An 18,642-nucleotide genomic window follows, 5' to 3' on the forward strand; every position below is an offset into this window, starting at 1 on the left:
TGTTATGACCCGCGTATAAGTCGAGGGTAAAACTTGACAGCTATCAGAGATAGGGTGCGACAATCAGCTGTTAATGGCGACAAAACTCACTGTCATGTCACAGGCATTCCCCTCTGTGCTTGGAGAAATGCTAGACTCGTTGACTCTGCAACTAATCCTTGCGTGTGCGTGAGTTGCGAAATGTAAACAAAGGCAAGATGGCGTCGATATGTCACAAGCGAGTGAAGCGAGTGCAGAAAAGAAAACACTCGGCAGACAATGTTTTGCACATTATTGCTGAGTCGGACTCTGATTTTTCAGAATCGGATTTTATTGACAGTGATCAGGAATCAAGCAAGAGAGTGAGAAGCCGGCATCAGCTGATCGGACACCAGCCAATGCTGCGCCAGCTGAACGCATTCGCGCAGCCGATGCACCTACCAGACTTCACAAGACAGCATGGCTTGCTGTTGGACACGACAGATCACCCGCTGCTGGACTACTTCAGGCTGCTCTCTCCTGATGCTGCTTTTCAGCTGCTGTCAGACAAGACAAACAGGTAGGCAGAGATATTTTTTGAATCGCGGGCTGCGCTTGCATTGCATTGATAGCGTGCGTTGCCTTGGTTCTTTTGATTCCAAATCTGGTTGCACGTGGCAGCTAATGGTATGTTTGTTATCCAAAACCTGCAAAAGCTAATGCTCAAATTCAAGTATTTCACAATTTAAAGAATTATTTAATGAAATTAGAAAAAAACTAGCTAATTAGCAATAGTATTGCTGGCTTATAATTATTTCAAAGACCATGGGAAACGGCAGATGACAGGTGAGTTAACACTGTGAAGCGTTGAGTGTACAATGTCATTACCCAAATTCTATGGACAACTGTGTTGCCCCGCGGATAAGTCGATTCTGTTTTTTTGAATGAATTTTAAGGCATAAATTTTTCGACTTATACGCGAGTATCTACAGTATGTCATTTTTGGGTAAAAGATTCCTCTAAAAGGTGAAAGAGATATGGTGGAAGGGAAAAAAATGCACAAATGGTCTCAAAACTGCCAAATGTCCCAAACTTCCAAATATAACATTGAGAAATTGAGTGTCCCTAAAACACACTGCCTTTGGTAGTTATGGCATTGTGAAATGTTTTGGCTAAATGCTCACTGACAGCCATGTTTCTTTTCATTAAAAAAAATGTTTTACTTCCAGACACACATAACTTTTACATAAAGATCTTATGTTCAACTGTTCAATTTACTGCATGTGGAGAGCAATGATTTCAACATTTTCCAAAAAAAAAAAAAAATACTAGTGTTGACATTCAAATACAAGGTGTTTGTGCACATTTTCAACAAAATCAACAATTTTACATTACTTTTGCTATAATAAATGTGAATAATTATTCAGACTTCACAGTGCTATGATACTTCACAGACTAAAGTTTACAATACAGTTAAATCACAGCTTACATACTCAGTGATTGCAGCTGGACACTGAGCTACCATTTACAGTACTTTGTTCTATAAACTATTTTGCATTTTGCACTCAGTCATTAATGACATGAGTGCCATTTTCAATACATTCTAGGCAAATGCACACATTTTGTTTCAGTGAATGAGTGCCATTTTCAATACATTCTAGGCAAATGCACACATTTTGTTTCAGTGAATGAGTGCCATTTTCAATACATTCTAGGCAAATGCACACATTTTGTTTCAGTAAGGACAACCCTTCTGCAGAAAAGAAATGCTGAAGAATGGAGTACAACAATTACAATTCAGTAACATTAACTATTGATTAGTTTTAGCCTCACCTAACATTATAAATTTTTACAATTCAAACCATGTGCTGGAACATTTAAAAAACAGAGTTTTAGGATGTGCGGCACCCGGTTCCTGAAAGCCAAGAAAGAATGATTAAATCTGGACACTTTTCAACAGCTGTGTTTTTACACAACAGCTGGAATAAATTTGTGCTTTTAGTAGTAGCAATAGTCTGTATCTCACCATCTGACTGTGACATCCCACACTGTACACCTGTTGCTAGGCTCCTTGGTGACACTGACTGTTGGAGCCTCATGATGAAATTTAATCGGTGGCAGATTTATAAATCTTATTTTTGTATATAGTACATCAAAGGAAAACAAAAACACTCTCCAGTCATACAAGGGGCCATTTCCTTTGCATATACAGTCACGTCTTTCCTGGCCAAGTCATTTTTTTCATTAAATCAATTCAGTAGTTGCAAATGATTAATAATAAGCTTGCTGGTACACATAACAACGAAATAGTAATCTCTCTCTCTTTAATTGCTACTGCTAGGTGCAACATTATCTGCTCTCACTTTCGTATAAAGTTCCCAATAATAATTTGAATAATCAATTCATGGGGCAAACACTTATGAAGAAGGAAAATTAAAACAAACAGCTTTGGCTACGAGAGTAACTTGACTCCTATTTAGCCAAATATATACAATGCATAATTACCTATAATATATATTTTAAACAGCATTACGTTTCAAACATTGACTTATCTGAGTCCCCTGCACTATGACCACACTTATCGTTCAAATGAATGATGTAATTCTGTTTAAAAGGGGCTGCAGGGATTCACTGCAATCAGCTTCTCAAGGGATGTCTTGCTTATGACAAAAATAAATTCCATAATTTAAAAACGAACTGTTCTTTAACGTCAGTCTGTAAAGAACCATCGTTGGGTGTAGAATCTTGGAAAGGTGCATTCTAATGTTGGGGTATGTTACTATTAATCACGGCTTTTTTACCTTATTGTTCCGTTTTAAGGGTGATTTTTTTCCCCATAACTTTCCTGCGCTGTTTCTCGGCCTACCATAAATTTACTCCAACGTGCAATTCTTACTTAATTAACACAGCTGAAGACCGATCATTACGATTTCATTTTTGACACAGTCCGAATTCGCTTCAGTACGAATTGAGGAGTCCTGCCGATAAATCCATGAAGGGTACTACAATAGTAAAACCTAATCTCTTCTTAGCAGCACGAGAAAACAGCTCATGCAATAAATCTTGTTCGATCCTCCCTGTGTTCCAGATAACAGTGCCCTGAAACATACAATGTAATGTTGCTAGACAGGAAATGGGCTATTTTCTTTCCATTGGTTTTAATTATATTTACACTGTGAAATACTTCCTAAAAGGCTCTAGATGAGAAAGGGCACAAAACGGATAGGATTCTAATTGAAACCGTTATTTTACTCTGCAGCCCACTCAGAAATTGACCCCGTTATCTTCTCGTTTTCACGTGACGTTGCACTCATAATACGTTCGTACAAGTCAAAACAAATCACTAGACGTATGCCAACAACGGGGCAATCAATACATTTCCTTGCATGTTTCTGTAAGCTAAATGAAACATAATAAAAGCTCCGATTCGGCAACACGGCGCGTCACTTACCAGGAACGCTGCAGTCGGCGCAAACGTCGCTGCTCTTTAATCTCTTCGACATTGTTTAACCTACTTGCTTCCCTTTCCGAATGACTGAAGTGCCCCGTTTAAAAATGTTCAATAGAAATGTTTGCCGCTCGCTAGGCAATTCGTGTAATGGAGCATATGCGAGATAAGGCAGAAGAAGCGCCTGCGTTACCGGCGCCCAAAAATATGTACACAAAAAAATAAAAGACGGGGGCAAACATGTAAGACCACTAGATTGTTCCTCTTTTTATACCGCGGTTAAATTCCAAGAAATAAAAAGTACTACAGACAGTAAGAAGCTTGCCTCTCTCTTTTACTCGTTCCCTCACGCACCAACTGATTAAAAAAAATCAACAGGACGGAAACTGTACACCGCGGGGGGGGGGGGGGGGGGTCTCAATTCATGAAAGCTCGCTACGCCCATTTAACAGCGCATTGCCAAGCAAAAGGCAGGAGCCTACGCTTTTATACTTTAACGTGATATATCCACAAGCAGACGTAGGGCGTTTCTTCTTTTTAAGTAAAATGTTTTTTCGCACAGATACCCCGTGTTTCCTGCAGCCGACGAATATAATTGGTTAGTGCAATGAGTATTAGCCTATCAGCTTCAAAAGATGCCCAAAAATGTCAGAAAGAAAAACGCAAGCCCTATTCTCCAGCCATGCGCACGGTCGGCCTTCCGCATCATAGTGTTGTTGTGGGATTACCGAAGAGAGGGGGCGGGGGAGGCAGGCCAAGCCGGAAGTCAATTTCCTCAAATTCTTTGGAGTAATTAATCAATTATTTCCATAAAGACTGAATTCGTAATAATTGTTAACATAATAAGGCCTCTTGTTTGTTATAAATACGTTATTATTTTATGTAAATGCAAAAGCGAAAAATTCTTATTTTTTTCATATTTGAAAATTACTTGAAAAACTGTTGTACCCACGGATGCCTCAATAGTACGTTCCTCATTGTAAAAGTAGTGATTTTAATACACTCATGAGTGAGATTCAGTAAAAATGAAACATTAAACATTTCACTGTTTACAGAAAGGTTAAGTAAAAAATTAAAGAGGCCGCTAATGCCTTAAAAAAGATTTTCGCATCATAGAAACATAAAAAATTCGAAAGTCACCCCCCTCCTCTGAAAATAATAGTACCTACCCGTTTCTTCCTTATTAAAAAAGTTTGTCAGGAAAGTTTAGTTGCCTTTAGTTTTACTTTTGTTAATTGGCTAGAAATAGATTACTTAAGAAAATGGCAAGTGAAGCAAAGTAAGTTTAAATACAATGTTTTTATGACTCAAAATAGAATAGTAGCTTAACGCCTGCTTCCGGCAACAGCGCTAATACTACCGAGTTCCAAAAGGATGAGCTGCGCAGCTGGGGATTACAAGGTTCAGTTTCCACTTCACGCTGCAGTTTGGGAAAATGACTACAAGCAACTGGAAAATAAACTTCCACAGGTAACTACAGCGTTCAGCTTGCCAGTGGTTGTCGGCGGGTACTGGTAACTCGACTAGTCGGCCTCTTTAATCGAATGCGCCGAAACCAACACATAAAATGCAGTCATCTTCGGGAAGAGCCTAATGATGCACACGAGATGGGATTGAGACCAGAACAGAGGATCGGAAATTTTAATCGCGAAATGCAAATTTAAGAAATCCTGAGATTGGTTCACCTCAATCAAACGCATTTCGTGGTAAATACCCCTTTACAGCAAAGGTAAGGTAGGCTAAGCTCTATAGTAAAGACTAAGCTAAAATCCCCCAGAATTAACTCATCGGAGCTACTCAGAAGTGTTTTAACTTTTCCAGCTTTCAGATCTATTGTTAGGTGTGCTTCGAGATGGCCGTTATCACGTTTAAAACTTCGAAGACCACTTTTCAACAACATCAATCCATTTTTGAAGTTCTTTTTTCCACTATAGACTAATACTTTCGGTATTCCGTGGGCAGGGCACCAATGCAACATGATGTGCCCACAAAACCCTGGGTGGATTCTTACAGTAAAGCAACTTCTTAAAAACATTTATTAACTGCTTTTGTTACACATTTAAACATGGTTAGTGATACTCTTGCTTTTTAGGAAGTGTAACAGTCTTTAGTAGTCAGTTAAATCCAGTGGTGTAGATTGTTTTTGCTCCTTGCAGAGTCAGAAATCATTTAGGTATTTGCAGTGATCTTAATAACTTGGCACCTCACTTACAGAATCTGCAAGCTTTTTATTGCACTTTTGTCAAATGTTTTGTTTTTAAAAGTTACTCTAAATTGTTACAGTAAGAATGATTATGGGTGTGTGTTCTGTGATGGACTGGTGCTGCCAAACCATGACTGACTCCCACCTCATGTGTGAAAGGGGGTTTTGCAATGGATTAGCGCCCTGCCCTGAGTTGGTGCCTGCCTTATGTCCAGTGCTGCTGGCTGACCCTCACTTGTTCCATCTCCCCATATAAAACATTTTAATTGGATGTGCTCTTACTTTAATTCTGTACTGTTGATTAAACACAGGCACCCAGCTGCCATTAATTGAGATGTTGCCTTTGTTTATGCCAACAACTCATCAGATAACTTCTTTGATTTTATTTTGTGTACTCATACTGAGGACCAGAGCTTATTCCTGCATCAACAGGAGTAACGTAATGAATCTTGGACAGGATACCAATCCATCACAGGGACAGCTCATGCTTGCACTCACAATCTCTGCCTAGTTTAGAGTCATTAATTAACGTGAAGTGCAAGTATTTAGGGTGGATGAGAAGATCCCAGAGATGAATCCAGGACACTGGATCGGTAAAGGAACAGAGCTAACCACTGTACTGTTCGATCCATGATGGTAGACATGGGCACACACCCAGAGCCAATTTGGAATCATCAGTCCATATAACATGCACATTTTTGGAGAGGAAAACTGGAATGCATTGAACATTCAAACTCCACTCAGTCAACAGGCAGGATCTGATGCCTCATTTATAAAACTTTGCATAGATTTGAGCATGAAAATATGTTCATGCCAAAACAAAAACAGGAAAATGCATATACCTCCCCCCAAAAAAAATGTATAAAACCTGGTGTATGCACATTTATATGCAATTTCCCATTTATACATAAAAATATTACACACGTGTAAATATGCACATGTGAATGCGCTTCGAATGCTGCACAGAAACATCCATATATGGACCATGCTAATCAACCTCATGCATATGGAATCTCGATTCTGTAGAACTTCATTGGCCAGTAGAGCAGCCTCTTTCCTGATGTGCAAGACCCTCCCACCTGCATTCAAGAGTATCTGGCTGAAAGCACAAGATTACATGTGGCATTATAGCAGCTCTCCTCTGCACTCTGGGGGTCAAGGAAAGGCATAAGGCACCAGTATCTGAGTACATAGTCACTATCACCTGGCACATGTAACAGCGTGATTGCTGTTACAATGAATAGCACAAGCTATATGGGAAAAAAAAACTGAGGGTTCAACCTGTACCCTTACTAATAAGCCATTCACCACATGCAGTACCGTCACAACTGCCAAAACTACTCTTCCTCATAATAAATAAATCATGGGCTGACCCAGGCCACTTAGACATGACAAATGCCAGCCACATCATGGAATCACCGATGGCTTGTGCATTAATGTAACTATGGTTGACAAAAGCAGTTTTGTTCTCGCTAGGTGATCTTATTTCAATATAAATGTAGTTAATTGCTCCAATTATGTTATGAGAACCAGAAACTTTTGCAAATTGACTTTTTATGTTGGCAAAAACATGTAATGTTTTATGTATGTGCACCCACACCATATGAAAACTGGATCTAGTGCCTTTCTGGTCAGTTAATAGATTCCAGCACAGCAAGTATGATGGAGTCAAGCTTGACTAAGATATTCCTGACCTGTTGGCCAGTTCCCTGAAAAGTGACGAGTAGCTGATATAAACTGACAAAAAAGTACTTCAGTGCAGATACATAGCATTGGCTCCCTTAAACACTTACTAAAATGCAATCTGTACATCATTATTCATTGTTTTTGATGTTTGTCACGTCAAAGCACATTCTAATAATTGCTCAATAATATGAATTATTCTACAGATGATTCGTAATTTACCTGGTTTGGCTGCATTTCTCTGCTTGATCACTGGTGATGTCATTTCCCAGTTTCTCCAAAATGTTGCGTATACATGGCTCAGAGTTGCTATAAATATATGCACCTTCCCCTGTGCAGTTTTCTTTAACAAATCCCAATGTTTGTGTGGGAAGTTGCATATGCAACCTTTAAAAATGGGGATCCCGGTCTCCTCCTGTAGCTATGAGGTAGTGATTCTGACCTCTGCACCATTGTTCCACCTTGTATCAACAGGATGAATAAGTCAATTGCAAGTCCTAGTGAATGCTTCCTCATGTGCAAAGTTCCTCAAGACTAATTGTATTTGTAAAATGAGGTGAAAATTTGTTAGAATTTTTATCACTTGCAAGATATCACATTCCATTCCTTTTCATCTTCTGCTGCCCGCTTCAGCCTTACAAACTGTTTGATCTTGAAGGGCAAATTGTACAAGACAAAATAAGACCACACACTGTGGAAAATAGTGGTGATGTTGGGACACAGATGGAGGAATTTGTTGGAGAAAAAGGTCCTTCTAGCTCAGAAGAATCTTAAGTGACAATTAGTATCCTCCTCCATTGCCTTCAGTTGTTTATGTAGAATAGACAATGGGAGAATTAGTAAAGTAAATGGGGGGCAAATGGTGTGGGGGGGGGGGGGGGCGCTAATCTATATGAGGAGGATACAGGAACACACCACACTAGAGAACTCTTCTGGCATATGCAAGTGACGTTAATGTGGGCCCCCTCCACAGTGAATTGGCATGTCCAATTCAGTGTAGAGTTGTGAGCCTAAGAGGGACATGGCCTGTGGTGGGCACTGAGGTTGAGCCTGATTCTCCCAATAAACAGCTTTGCTAACATTGAGTTTGAATCGTATTTTGAAATTCCCATTGCACAATGGTTACCATCCTAACACTGCAAGCACTGGGGCCTTTTTGAAGCTTTGAGTATCCCTGGTGTGAAATATTAGTAACTATATACAGTGCTTTTCAAATCAAGCAATATATATTGTAGTGACTTATGTAACAGTGCAAAATTAAACAACCCTTTACTCTTAAAATCAACAAGACAGCATAATTAGATAAAGCTTGAAAATGATTGATTTGAAGAAATGAGCCTGGGTTTTCTGTGATTTATATTTTTTTAAACTGTACTGCCTTAGTGTTTACTGACTCAATATTGAGCTACAGGTGAGGGCAGACACTTGATTTTGCAAGTTAGCACAATGTAATTTTGGAAACATGGATATATTTCTAGTTGAAAATCCCTGTTTAACTTACATATGTAGTGTTTATCTGTAGCTTCTACATTTTATTCACACATATTATTAATAAATTTATACCAAGCATATCCCTTCACATTTTCCGGGATACTGCTCGATTTCTAGGTTATGTGTTCTCCTAGTGTTAATGTGATTTTTTTTTCAAGCTACAGTATGTTCCTGCCACAACTCAAACAGCCCCTACTGAATTAAGTTGGCCGACTAACACTGAGTAAGCATTTTGCACATGAGTGACTTGTCATGGAACGGTGTGCCATTTTAGGGCTTATTGCTGAATCCAGTCTCGCTGTGTTCGGTATTGTAGTAGTAATGTGACATTCATAGAGTACACTGATGTGAGGAAAATGAGACGAGAGTGTGTAGTTTGTGTTTGAAGAAGCGTCTTTTCTATTATTGGGATATGTTCCATGTTTTTTCCACTGCATGAAGAGTGTGTTGTTACTGTTCCATGCATAAAATGTGTGGAGGGTTGCTGCACTCAGGAGTTAAAAGGGCTCTTGTGAGAATCTTTGCAGTGTACAGAGTAAATTGAAATTCTTACCTGCATGTCAGATAAGTGATTTCAAAGTATAAATAGCTAAAAGTATATCACATTAAATCATTTACTGTTCCATGGAAAGGCTTAAACTAACTAATTTTAGAAGTCCTTGCTTTCTTTGTAGTATCTCCCTATATAATCCAGCACTTAGGAAATTTTACTCCTAAAGCATTCCAGATCTCTTTGGTATTATCAGTGAAGCATAACAAAATTAAATGGTAAAGCACTGTGGTAAAAACTTTGCCCAAAACTTAGGAAGAACAATGACACCTTTCTGTTTTACTACACTGATGAATGACAAGGGACATTTTAGATCATTCCCAAGAAAGACAAAAATGTAGTTAATTGACGGTTCTTTTCATGCCACTAAGAGCAAAAATATATATCTTTTCTGCCTGGTTTATGTTGTCATTTAATAAAGGGACATTACCAACCAAGACTCTGTAAGCTAATGACATGTTAAATAAAAATTACATGACTTTAAAGCACCCAAGTACATTTAATTGCACTTTTGGTTCAGTTAAAGCACAATTAAAATGGGTGGGAATTACAACAAAATAATCCTGTTAACAGATACATGTAAAGTCTTTGACTGTGTTCATTTTAGACTATTGAACAAAATATGTTGTACCTGCTGGTGAATTTATCAGCTACAGTAAATTAATTTCTTTTGGTGGTGTGTTTTCTGTGTTGAACACTACCTTATAACAGGAATGCATGTGGATGTAGTTGGGGACTAAAAGTCAAGTGAAAGGTTGCAGCATTATGGTAAATAAAACAATACACATCATAAACTCTCAGTCTGTGTCAAATAGTTGGCTGCTCTACGTGAACCTTTGTGTGCTTTTCATGCATTTGTGTCTCTGTGTTTCAGCATAACATTGAGGAGGTTGACCCCAGAGGCCGGACACCATTGCACCTCGCAGTGTCCCTGGGCCACCTAGAATCTGCCAGAGTTCTTCTAAGGCACAATGCAGAGGTCACCAAAGAAAATGCAAAAGGTTGGACGGGTGAGTGCTTCCACTTAAATTCCACTCAGTTCCACACATATTCTGCTAGTAACTGAAGTGTTTTGCGGATATATTCTTTGTAAATCAATCACTACAATGTTTTAAACACTATGAGCAAATCTTTCCACATTGTTTAAGTCCTTCATAACAAGTAGCAAAAGCTTTCCAAAGATGAAGTTTAGAATAAGTGACTTTTATAACTTTAAATGCAAGCACTACTTTTAAAAGAAAGGGGGTGGGGGGTGTTGCTGGAAGTGTTTTTATCCATAGTAGCATTGAGTTATTTCAATTAGAAGCTCATTTTCAGCTGAAACAGTACATCAGTAACTGAGCTGTCCCCTTTGGCTAAGGTATTGCTAGGTAATATATTTACCATCCTGCTGTTCTTTTTGATGCACTGATTGTGTAGGCTGCAGAAGAGAACATGTGATAGGGATACTGAAATAAGATTGTATGTCTGATACTGCTGCAAGAGGTATCCTGAATAAATTCCTACTTGTGTATACCCTTACATTTGGACCAGTCATTTTGATTGAAGTTCTTTTTCTCTTCCCTTGAATGCTCCTGCATAGTTATGGTTTTCCAAAGCTTCATTTTATTTGGCTTGATAAATGACTATCCTATCTTAACCTCATTACCTAGTAAAGGTCATTCTGGTTGTAGAGGAACTGTGGGAAGCAATGTAGAACACACAGTAACACTATTGTGGTATTTATTTGGAAATCTGCTCATGTGATGAATGAGCCTTTTGATGCCAGTGTGTCTGTTTATGATGATATTAACTATATTTAGATTACCGCTTCACAGGTACTCACTCCCTGCCTTGAATGGAATGTGAACATTTCCAGCTCCTTTTTTGTTAACATTACATATTGTCATGTCAATTGACAGTGACCATAATCCACTACATCTGTAATGATTCCGAAGTTCAGGCACTGTCGTAATCATTGCACTACATGTCTGCTGAGTCTCCACTTTTAGGAGTCGGCAGGTAGCAGATAGACAGAATATGTCTATGTCATACCTGGGCACTCACAACTGAATGAGTACAAGGTCGGAAGCACACATGGATCATGCTGTACTTGTCTTTTAGAATATCTACAGAATTGTGATGATTTTACTTTACAGGTGATTCCCTTTCCCTCATTGGTGAATTTTATTCAGCCAGCTTCTCAGCCTAAACCTTTTTGTTACTTTCACTATAAGAATAGACTTTAACAGTGGTAGTGGAAAAGTAAACATCATATGCCAGCTGGCTCTCCTCTGTAACAATTTACTAGAGTTCTCATGTCAGTATCTAACTATGTCTGAGTTTCTAGCCTTTTATTTGAAATGGATATGCAGCACAATGGTTAGTGCTATTGGTTTACAACATCAGGGACATGAGTTCCAATCCAGGGCCGGTCATTTTCCATATGAAAAGTGCATATTTTCTTCAGTGCTGTTTAGATTTTCAATTTCCTTCCACATTACATAGCCATGTATGCTATTATGACTATGTTTCACGTTAGTCTCACTTTTCTGTGAAGTGCTGGTTTCTAGCTGGTGTGTGATGCTGCTTCCACTACCATTGATTCTGGCTCCCTGGGACTCTTTAATAGCCTATAATCTTTTCACAAAATGCAAGGACTGAGCTGATCGGCTTTGCTGAGTAGTAACTTGTATAGTTGATGTGCTTCTTTCAGTTTACCCTGAACATGAGAAGATGTTTGCCGAACAAGGCAAGACTATTAAATCCATCAAGCATGTTTAAAAGCACTGTTTTGTTTGTTAAATACTTCCTGTTTTTTTTCTTTTTCTCAAACGCTCTTCAGTATAGTTTACTCTGGTGTTCATAAGTACATGGATTAGTATTTAACTGAAATAATTCCAAAAGATCACCTTTATCAGTTTGCGTGTTTACATGTGCATCAATAACTCTGATTTCTAAAATGCTATGCAAATCCTTATCTCGACTAGAGACATTGTGTTATTGACCTCTGAGAAACCTGATTAACAGAGGTAGATTTCTCATCTGATTATCTGGCCATTTAAACACATAACTGGGCTACTGTTAAGGATTTTGTAGTCTGCGCATGTTCACTGCACTCTGTCATCCTGTGCATGTATTTTTTATTTGCACACACTTTCAACAGCCATGGGTCAAAGCATCCACAAAATGCATTTATAGAGGCAAATGTTCAAGCATTTGCATTATTCTTTCTCCTGGCTGAAATAATCTATCTTGATATTTCAGATATCAGTAAATTTATGTTGAGGAGCAGAATGTACAGTGCTAAGCTCAGCAACACAGTCTCGAGAGCAGTAGGGTAACATGTTAAAAGTAACATGCCTTACGTAGTCCAATTACTTTTTAAAGTAACGATTAACCTAAAGCATATCTTATTGAGGTAAAAATACCTGCAGTGTAGTAGGAAGGTATGCTTCTCACTTTAGTAGCCAATGCCTGTTTCAGATTTGTTCACAACAAGTGAGGACAGCACTGACATCCACTGTCCCAAAGTCTTGACTACAGCTCTTGTTAATTTCTCATGTGTAGTACTCCAGGAAGCCGTGAGCACAGGGGATCCACAGATGGTGCAGCTAGTTCTTCAGAAACGAGACTACCTCAAAGCTTCCAATGCTCTCCAGGGGGTACCAGAGCTGCTTGCCAAGATTCGGGAGGTAAACTTCGCTTTCTTTCTCCACTCACAAAGATCAAATACCTGAAAAATGGAAATTATTTTTATTGAACACTTTTAGTCTCTAAAGGTTGCAAAAATAAACCATAGTAATATAGTAATGTGAAAATGTAATATGATGAGAGGAGCTATAAAGTATGACCAGCAGATACTGGCAGTGATGTGTATCCTTAGTCAATAGGAGACATCCTAGCTTTTCAGAGAGTTAATATGCTAATTTTGAAATCATGTTTATCCATAGTCTTCAGATTTCTACATGGAAATGAAGTGGGAGTTTACCAGCTGGAGTAAGTGTTTCCTTTTTTTTTTTTATTATTCAGATTTATATAGTGCAGATTTGTCTTCTGTCCTATATGAAATATTTTTCTCACCTATAACTTTTTTTTTAATAGCTGTTTACTTTGTTGATTTGAAGGGAGGGAGATGGATTGGGATTTATTTGGGTTCCTGTGCTTCTTTTTATCTTCTCCTTTTCTCTTTCACTGGTCTTGCAGAGTTTTTATTTTAAACCTATGTTGCTCCATTCAGTTAACTCCAGTTCTCTCTTGTATTTCAGTACCCCTGGTTTCTCGAATGTGTCCCAGTGATGTGTGCCGGATATGGAAAAGTGGGGCAAACCTGCGTGTGGATGCTACCTTGCTTGGATTTGAAAATATGACCTGGATACGGGGTCGACGCAGCTACATCTTTAGAGGGGAAGGTTGGTAGTTAAGTTGAATACTAATGAAGGTTAGTCCAAGTTAAAGGGATGCCTTTATCGGGATTGTAGTTGGAGGCTATTTTCTTTACATTAAAGAAATATTGCATAAGGCTTAACGGGGAAATATTTCTACTCCTTTTTCTCGCCACACTTGTGCTAACCTGTTTGGCTAACGTGTGACTTGGAGAACTTCAGTATTGCCAGTCTAATAATATGTAGCTGATGTGCAGCAATATAGCCACCATTGTTTTTTTTTCTATATTACTTAATACCTACATTCTTGCCTGCGTATTATGGTCTGCCACAAAATGTAAATGCCATTTGTTTTCTTTCTTTTTTTTTTTCTTTTCTGTATGGGCAGGTAACTTTGCAGAGCTGATGGAGATAAATCATGATGAAGAGGTAGTGGATATCGAACGCTTTGATATTTCTAGAGAAATGGAGGAAGTCACATTAGACTCCATGCAGCCTGCTGAACAGGAAGTTGCAAAGCGTTTGACCTCACCCAGCATTAACACTTACCTGGACACACGTCACATCGCCTTTGAGAGGCAAGGCTGCTGGTTAGCGTTCATAAATATCGAGGCTACAATTGGTTGGTTTGGATGTATTGGTGCTTTTGGCTTTTCCTAAAATATTCAAAATATATTGACTTAAGTATATTGGATTCTGTAGTGACTTTTTATGAGTGATGCTGTGAATTTTACCTAGACAGCAGGTTTTTCTTCCTTAAGGGATTTTGTAGCAATTTTCTATTTTTTTCAGTGAGGATATTAGAAGCTGGGTCCTAGCTGTCCTTGGCATCATCAAACAATCTAGAGAATATAGATTAGATGTTCAGGGTATTTCATAGAATATTACATTTGTCCATTTTATTTAACAATGAAGTACGAATCTATGATTATTAAAATATACTTTTTGTTTTTACTCTCTCCAGAAACAAATCTGGAATCTGGGGCTGGAGAAGTGACAAAACCGAAGTCATCAATGGATTTGAAGCCAAGGTATAGAACATTCACATTAGAATTTATTTGCCATATGAATATGCTGATTCACATGAGTATCTTTATGAAGGCATTAGAAAAGAGAATCAGATTACACCTATATTATACAATTTGTATCCATCCTGTTTGTAAATGCTTCACCAAAATCTGTCATTTCCAATCAATCTATTGTTTTTATAATTCTATAAAGCTTTTAGTTAAAGCAAGCACTGATGTGTCATTCAGTTTTACTCGTTTGGTTTTACAGGCATGAATGTAACTTTTATCTTTTTATGTGCACAAAATTTGTGTAAAAAGTATCAATAATATGTAACCAGATTATCTAAATGTTTACTTTTAAAATGTTTACAAAATCTACTACATAACTGTGAGGATTGCCTCTTCGAATTGAGGACACACAATCGGTTTCATTCTTTTCTCATCTGTGCCCAGAAATCTTCTGTTTCAGAAATATAAAAGTGTGTGTGTATATATTTTATATATACACATACACACAGTGCATCCGGAAAGTATTCACAGCGCATCACTTTTTCCACGTTTTGTTATGTTACAGCCTTATTCCAAAATGGATTAAATTCATTTTTTTCCTCAGAATTCTACACACAACACCCCATAATGACAACGTAAAAAAAGTTTACTTGAGGTTTTTGCAAATGTATTAAAAATAAAAAATTGACAAAGCACACGTACATAAGTATTCACAGCCTTTGCCATGAAGCTCAAAATTGAGCTCAGGTGCATCCTGTTTCCCCTGATCATGATTGGGATTGCACAGTGTACAGTCTGCCTATCGTAGTATCTTTGAATATGGCAGGTTGTCCGTCTACTCGCTCTCCTCGTTTGCGTCATTCAAATGATTTTCTACTCACATTCCATGTGTAATACGTAGGCACTTCCGAATACAGCAGTGTTTTCGCAAACACGTCATTTTGACATAACGTGAAGAAAGCAGTTAACGTTGTAGCCGGTGGATTCAGGGCTATGTGTTGCACATTTGCAGCTGTGAAATAAACGTGTTGTCCATTTTCTAGATGTACTGCTAAGTGAACAACAGCTGGACTTCGTTCATGTATGGGAAATGAAAGAATTCGCCATACAGCTTCATTGCTGCTTATGTATCTTCCAGCCTAATACTGTGCGATTTCATCGATATGTATGACCACATTCCTATCACTTCTTTCTGGTTGCATGCCAAAAACTGCCATGTCGCTGCCTTTATTCACGTACTTACAAATGTATTTGATCAATTTAACGGAGTTACAGTATTCCACGTTTATGTGCGCTTAACAATGTAATTGGAAACATTGAAATGGAATCGTAAAACTGAAAATTTGGAAATTGTAAATGGATCGTAAATCGGAAACATTGAAATGGAATCGTAAAATATTTAGTATAGCGTGTGTTGCTTTTACGTCCAACAGATGGCGCTGTTTTTCAAAAAAAGCATGTTTTTACATCTATATAATATAGGTATACTAGCAAAATACCCGCGCTTCGCAGCGGAGAAGTAGTGTGGTTGTCAATGTAATTGTGTTGTCATTGTTATGAGTGTTGCTGTCATATATATATATATATATATATATATATATACACACATTATATATATATATATATATATATATATATATATATATATATATATATACACATACACATATACACATATTATATATATATATATATATATATATATATTATATAAAATATATGTGTATATGTATATATAATATATGTGTATATATATATATATGTGTATGTATATATATATATTAGGGCTGGGCAATTAATCGAAAAGTAATCGAAATCGACATTCAGAACCTATAATCGATCAAATTTTTCCAGGTCGATTATTTAGATTACTTTCCCTTTAAAAACACTACCGTGTGTGGAGTCACGTGACCCCGCTCCGTTATGTTACGTTATTCCGCCGACATGTCGAGCATGGAGAGCTTAAACACTGACACACCTGAGCAACAAGAGCAGCTTGTACCAAAGAAAAACGCAGTCTCCGTCATTTGGACACATTTTGGCTTCAGTAAGGATGACATTGAACGAAATGAAGTCAGATGTAGACACTGTAGAAAAACAGTTTCGACGCCCAAAGGTAACACCACCAATTTGTTTCAACACTTGAAGCACAATCACGTTACTGAATATGAACAGTGCATGGCTCAAAAAAAACAAAAAGAGACTGACAAGCGCCCAGCAACAAGTGCCTCCGCAAAGCAGATGTCGATAACACAAGCGTTCACAAATGCCACACAGTATGAGAAGAGTTCAAGAAGATGGAAAGAAATAACTGACGCTATTTATTATTACATCGCAAATGATATGACTCCCTTGGCTACAGTGGAGCGAAGCAGGTTTAAACACCTCGTTAAAACTCTCGACAGAAGATACACTGTGCCATCGCGATCACATTTTTCTAAAACTGCGCTGCCAGACATGTACAAGACATGTTGTAAAAATGTAGCTGCTGAACTGAAAAATGTTCAACACTTTGCAGCCACATCTGATCTCTGGTCAAGTAGGACGATGGACCCATTCTTGAGCCTTACTTTGCACTACATTGACGACGATTGGAAGCTGCGCCAGAGATGCCTTGAGACGGCATATTTTCCAGCCGATCACACGGCAGATATGATTGCGCAAGGTCTGAAAGATATGCTTTCTGAATGTTGACCTTGCGAAAGAAAAACTTTCAGCCATTACGACAGACAACAGTGCTGTTGTCGTCAAAGCTGCTGCGCTTAATGGATGGTTAAGGCAGCAGTGTTTTGGACACCGCTTACACCTTGCAATTGGTAAGTACACGTCAGCTTAATTAAATATAATAGCATAAAAGCAAAAGAGGTCATTAGGAAGCTTTTTTAAAGGGAGTGAGGCAACACCTTCAGCAAGTTCAGCTACACCCACTCTGTCACTTCAGCAATCGCTAGAAGCAGAGATGAGCAGCTATTTGGTGTCCCCCATGCTGGATAGTGAGGCAAATCCACTGGACTGGTGGAGGAAGCATCATGTACACTTTCCCACTCTAAGTAAGGTGGCAAAAAAGTATCTCTGCATACCAGCTACTAGCTCCCCATCAGAGCGGGTTTTCAGTTCGGGCAGAAACATTGTTACATGCCTCAGGTCCTGCCTGAAACCTGAAAAGGTTAACATGCTCGTGTTTCTTAGTAAGAACTTAGAGTAAATTCATGTTCATATAGTGACATGACAAGATCGCTAAGATCACCTCATGCAACAGTGTTTAGAGAGTTCTATTTTCATTACAACATTAAAATATTTGTTTACAGAAGATGCAAGAAATGCACTGTTTAAAATATTTTTTACAGGATATATAAGAGTTATTTTATTTAGAAGAGATACTGTTTATTTTCTACTTTTAATAAGAAAAACATTGAAAATAATTTATTTTGTTTCCAAAAGTGCAAGTTATTTATTTTTACTTTTTTTATAAGAACAAAGTGACTGTTCGTTTTAGGCAATGTGTGCTTTAATTTCAGTTGTTCAACATTGATGTTCAATAAATAATCACAGATAGAAGATAGTGTGTTTCCTTCAATTATTTTAAAATCAAGTAATGCACCCTTCATTCAAAAATCTCTCACTTGTAATATGTGAGCATATTTACTGTACAAAACTTGTCAGTGAACTATGCAGGCAAAAAAAAATAAAAATAAAATAAAATAATCGTTCATTAATCGTAATCGAGTTAAAATGTTCAATTAATCGAGATTTTGATTTTAGGCCAAATCGCCCAGCCCTAATATATATATATATATATATATATATATATATATATATATATATATATATATATATATATATATATATATATATATATATATATATATATATTCACGGCATTCGAAGTCTGTGTCACAATCTGATTGTATGGGTGGTTACCTTCC

The 18,642-nt window shown here is 37.7% G+C and overlaps 2 protein-coding genes across 8 annotated transcripts in view; one reads left to right on the top strand and one right to left on the bottom strand.

The window, feature by feature from the left end:
- The window catches only part of git2a (G protein-coupled receptor kinase interacting ArfGAP 2a), a 63,892-nt gene extending 59,779 nt beyond the window's left edge, over positions 1-4,113 (bottom strand). For 2 of the 7 annotated variants that reach the window (XM_051921387.1, XM_051921386.1), the window contains exon 1: positions 3,410-4,112. In XM_051921387.1, coding sequence (XP_051777347.1) covers positions 3,410-3,461 — 52 coding nt within the window. In that variant the 5' untranslated portion in view covers positions 3,462-4,112. Of the gene's footprint in view, positions 1-3,409 lie in introns of all 7 variants that reach the window. The other 5 variants (XM_051921388.1, XM_028825081.2, XM_028825074.2 and 2 more) reach the window with 4 other exon arrangements.
- A 468-nt stretch (positions 4,114-4,581) lies between these two features.
- The window catches only part of ankrd13a (ankyrin repeat domain 13A), a 35,044-nt gene continuing 20,983 nt past the window's right edge, over positions 4,582-18,642 (top strand). The window contains exons 1-7 of the mRNA XM_028824057.2: positions 4,582-4,876; positions 10,208-10,343; positions 12,883-13,007; positions 13,266-13,311; positions 13,581-13,724; positions 14,086-14,275; positions 14,662-14,728. Coding sequence (XP_028679890.1) covers positions 4,781-4,876; positions 10,208-10,343; positions 12,883-13,007; positions 13,266-13,311; positions 13,581-13,724; positions 14,086-14,275; positions 14,662-14,728 — 804 coding nt within the window. The 5' untranslated portion in view covers positions 4,582-4,780. The remainder of the gene's footprint in view (positions 4,877-10,207; positions 10,344-12,882; positions 13,008-13,265; positions 13,312-13,580; positions 13,725-14,085; positions 14,276-14,661; positions 14,729-18,642) is intronic.

Source organism: Erpetoichthys calabaricus, chromosome 18 (assembly GCF_900747795.2).
Source record: "Erpetoichthys calabaricus chromosome 18, fErpCal1.3, whole genome shotgun sequence".
Classification (NCBI taxonomy): Eukaryota; Metazoa; Chordata; class Cladistia; order Polypteriformes; family Polypteridae; genus Erpetoichthys; species Erpetoichthys calabaricus.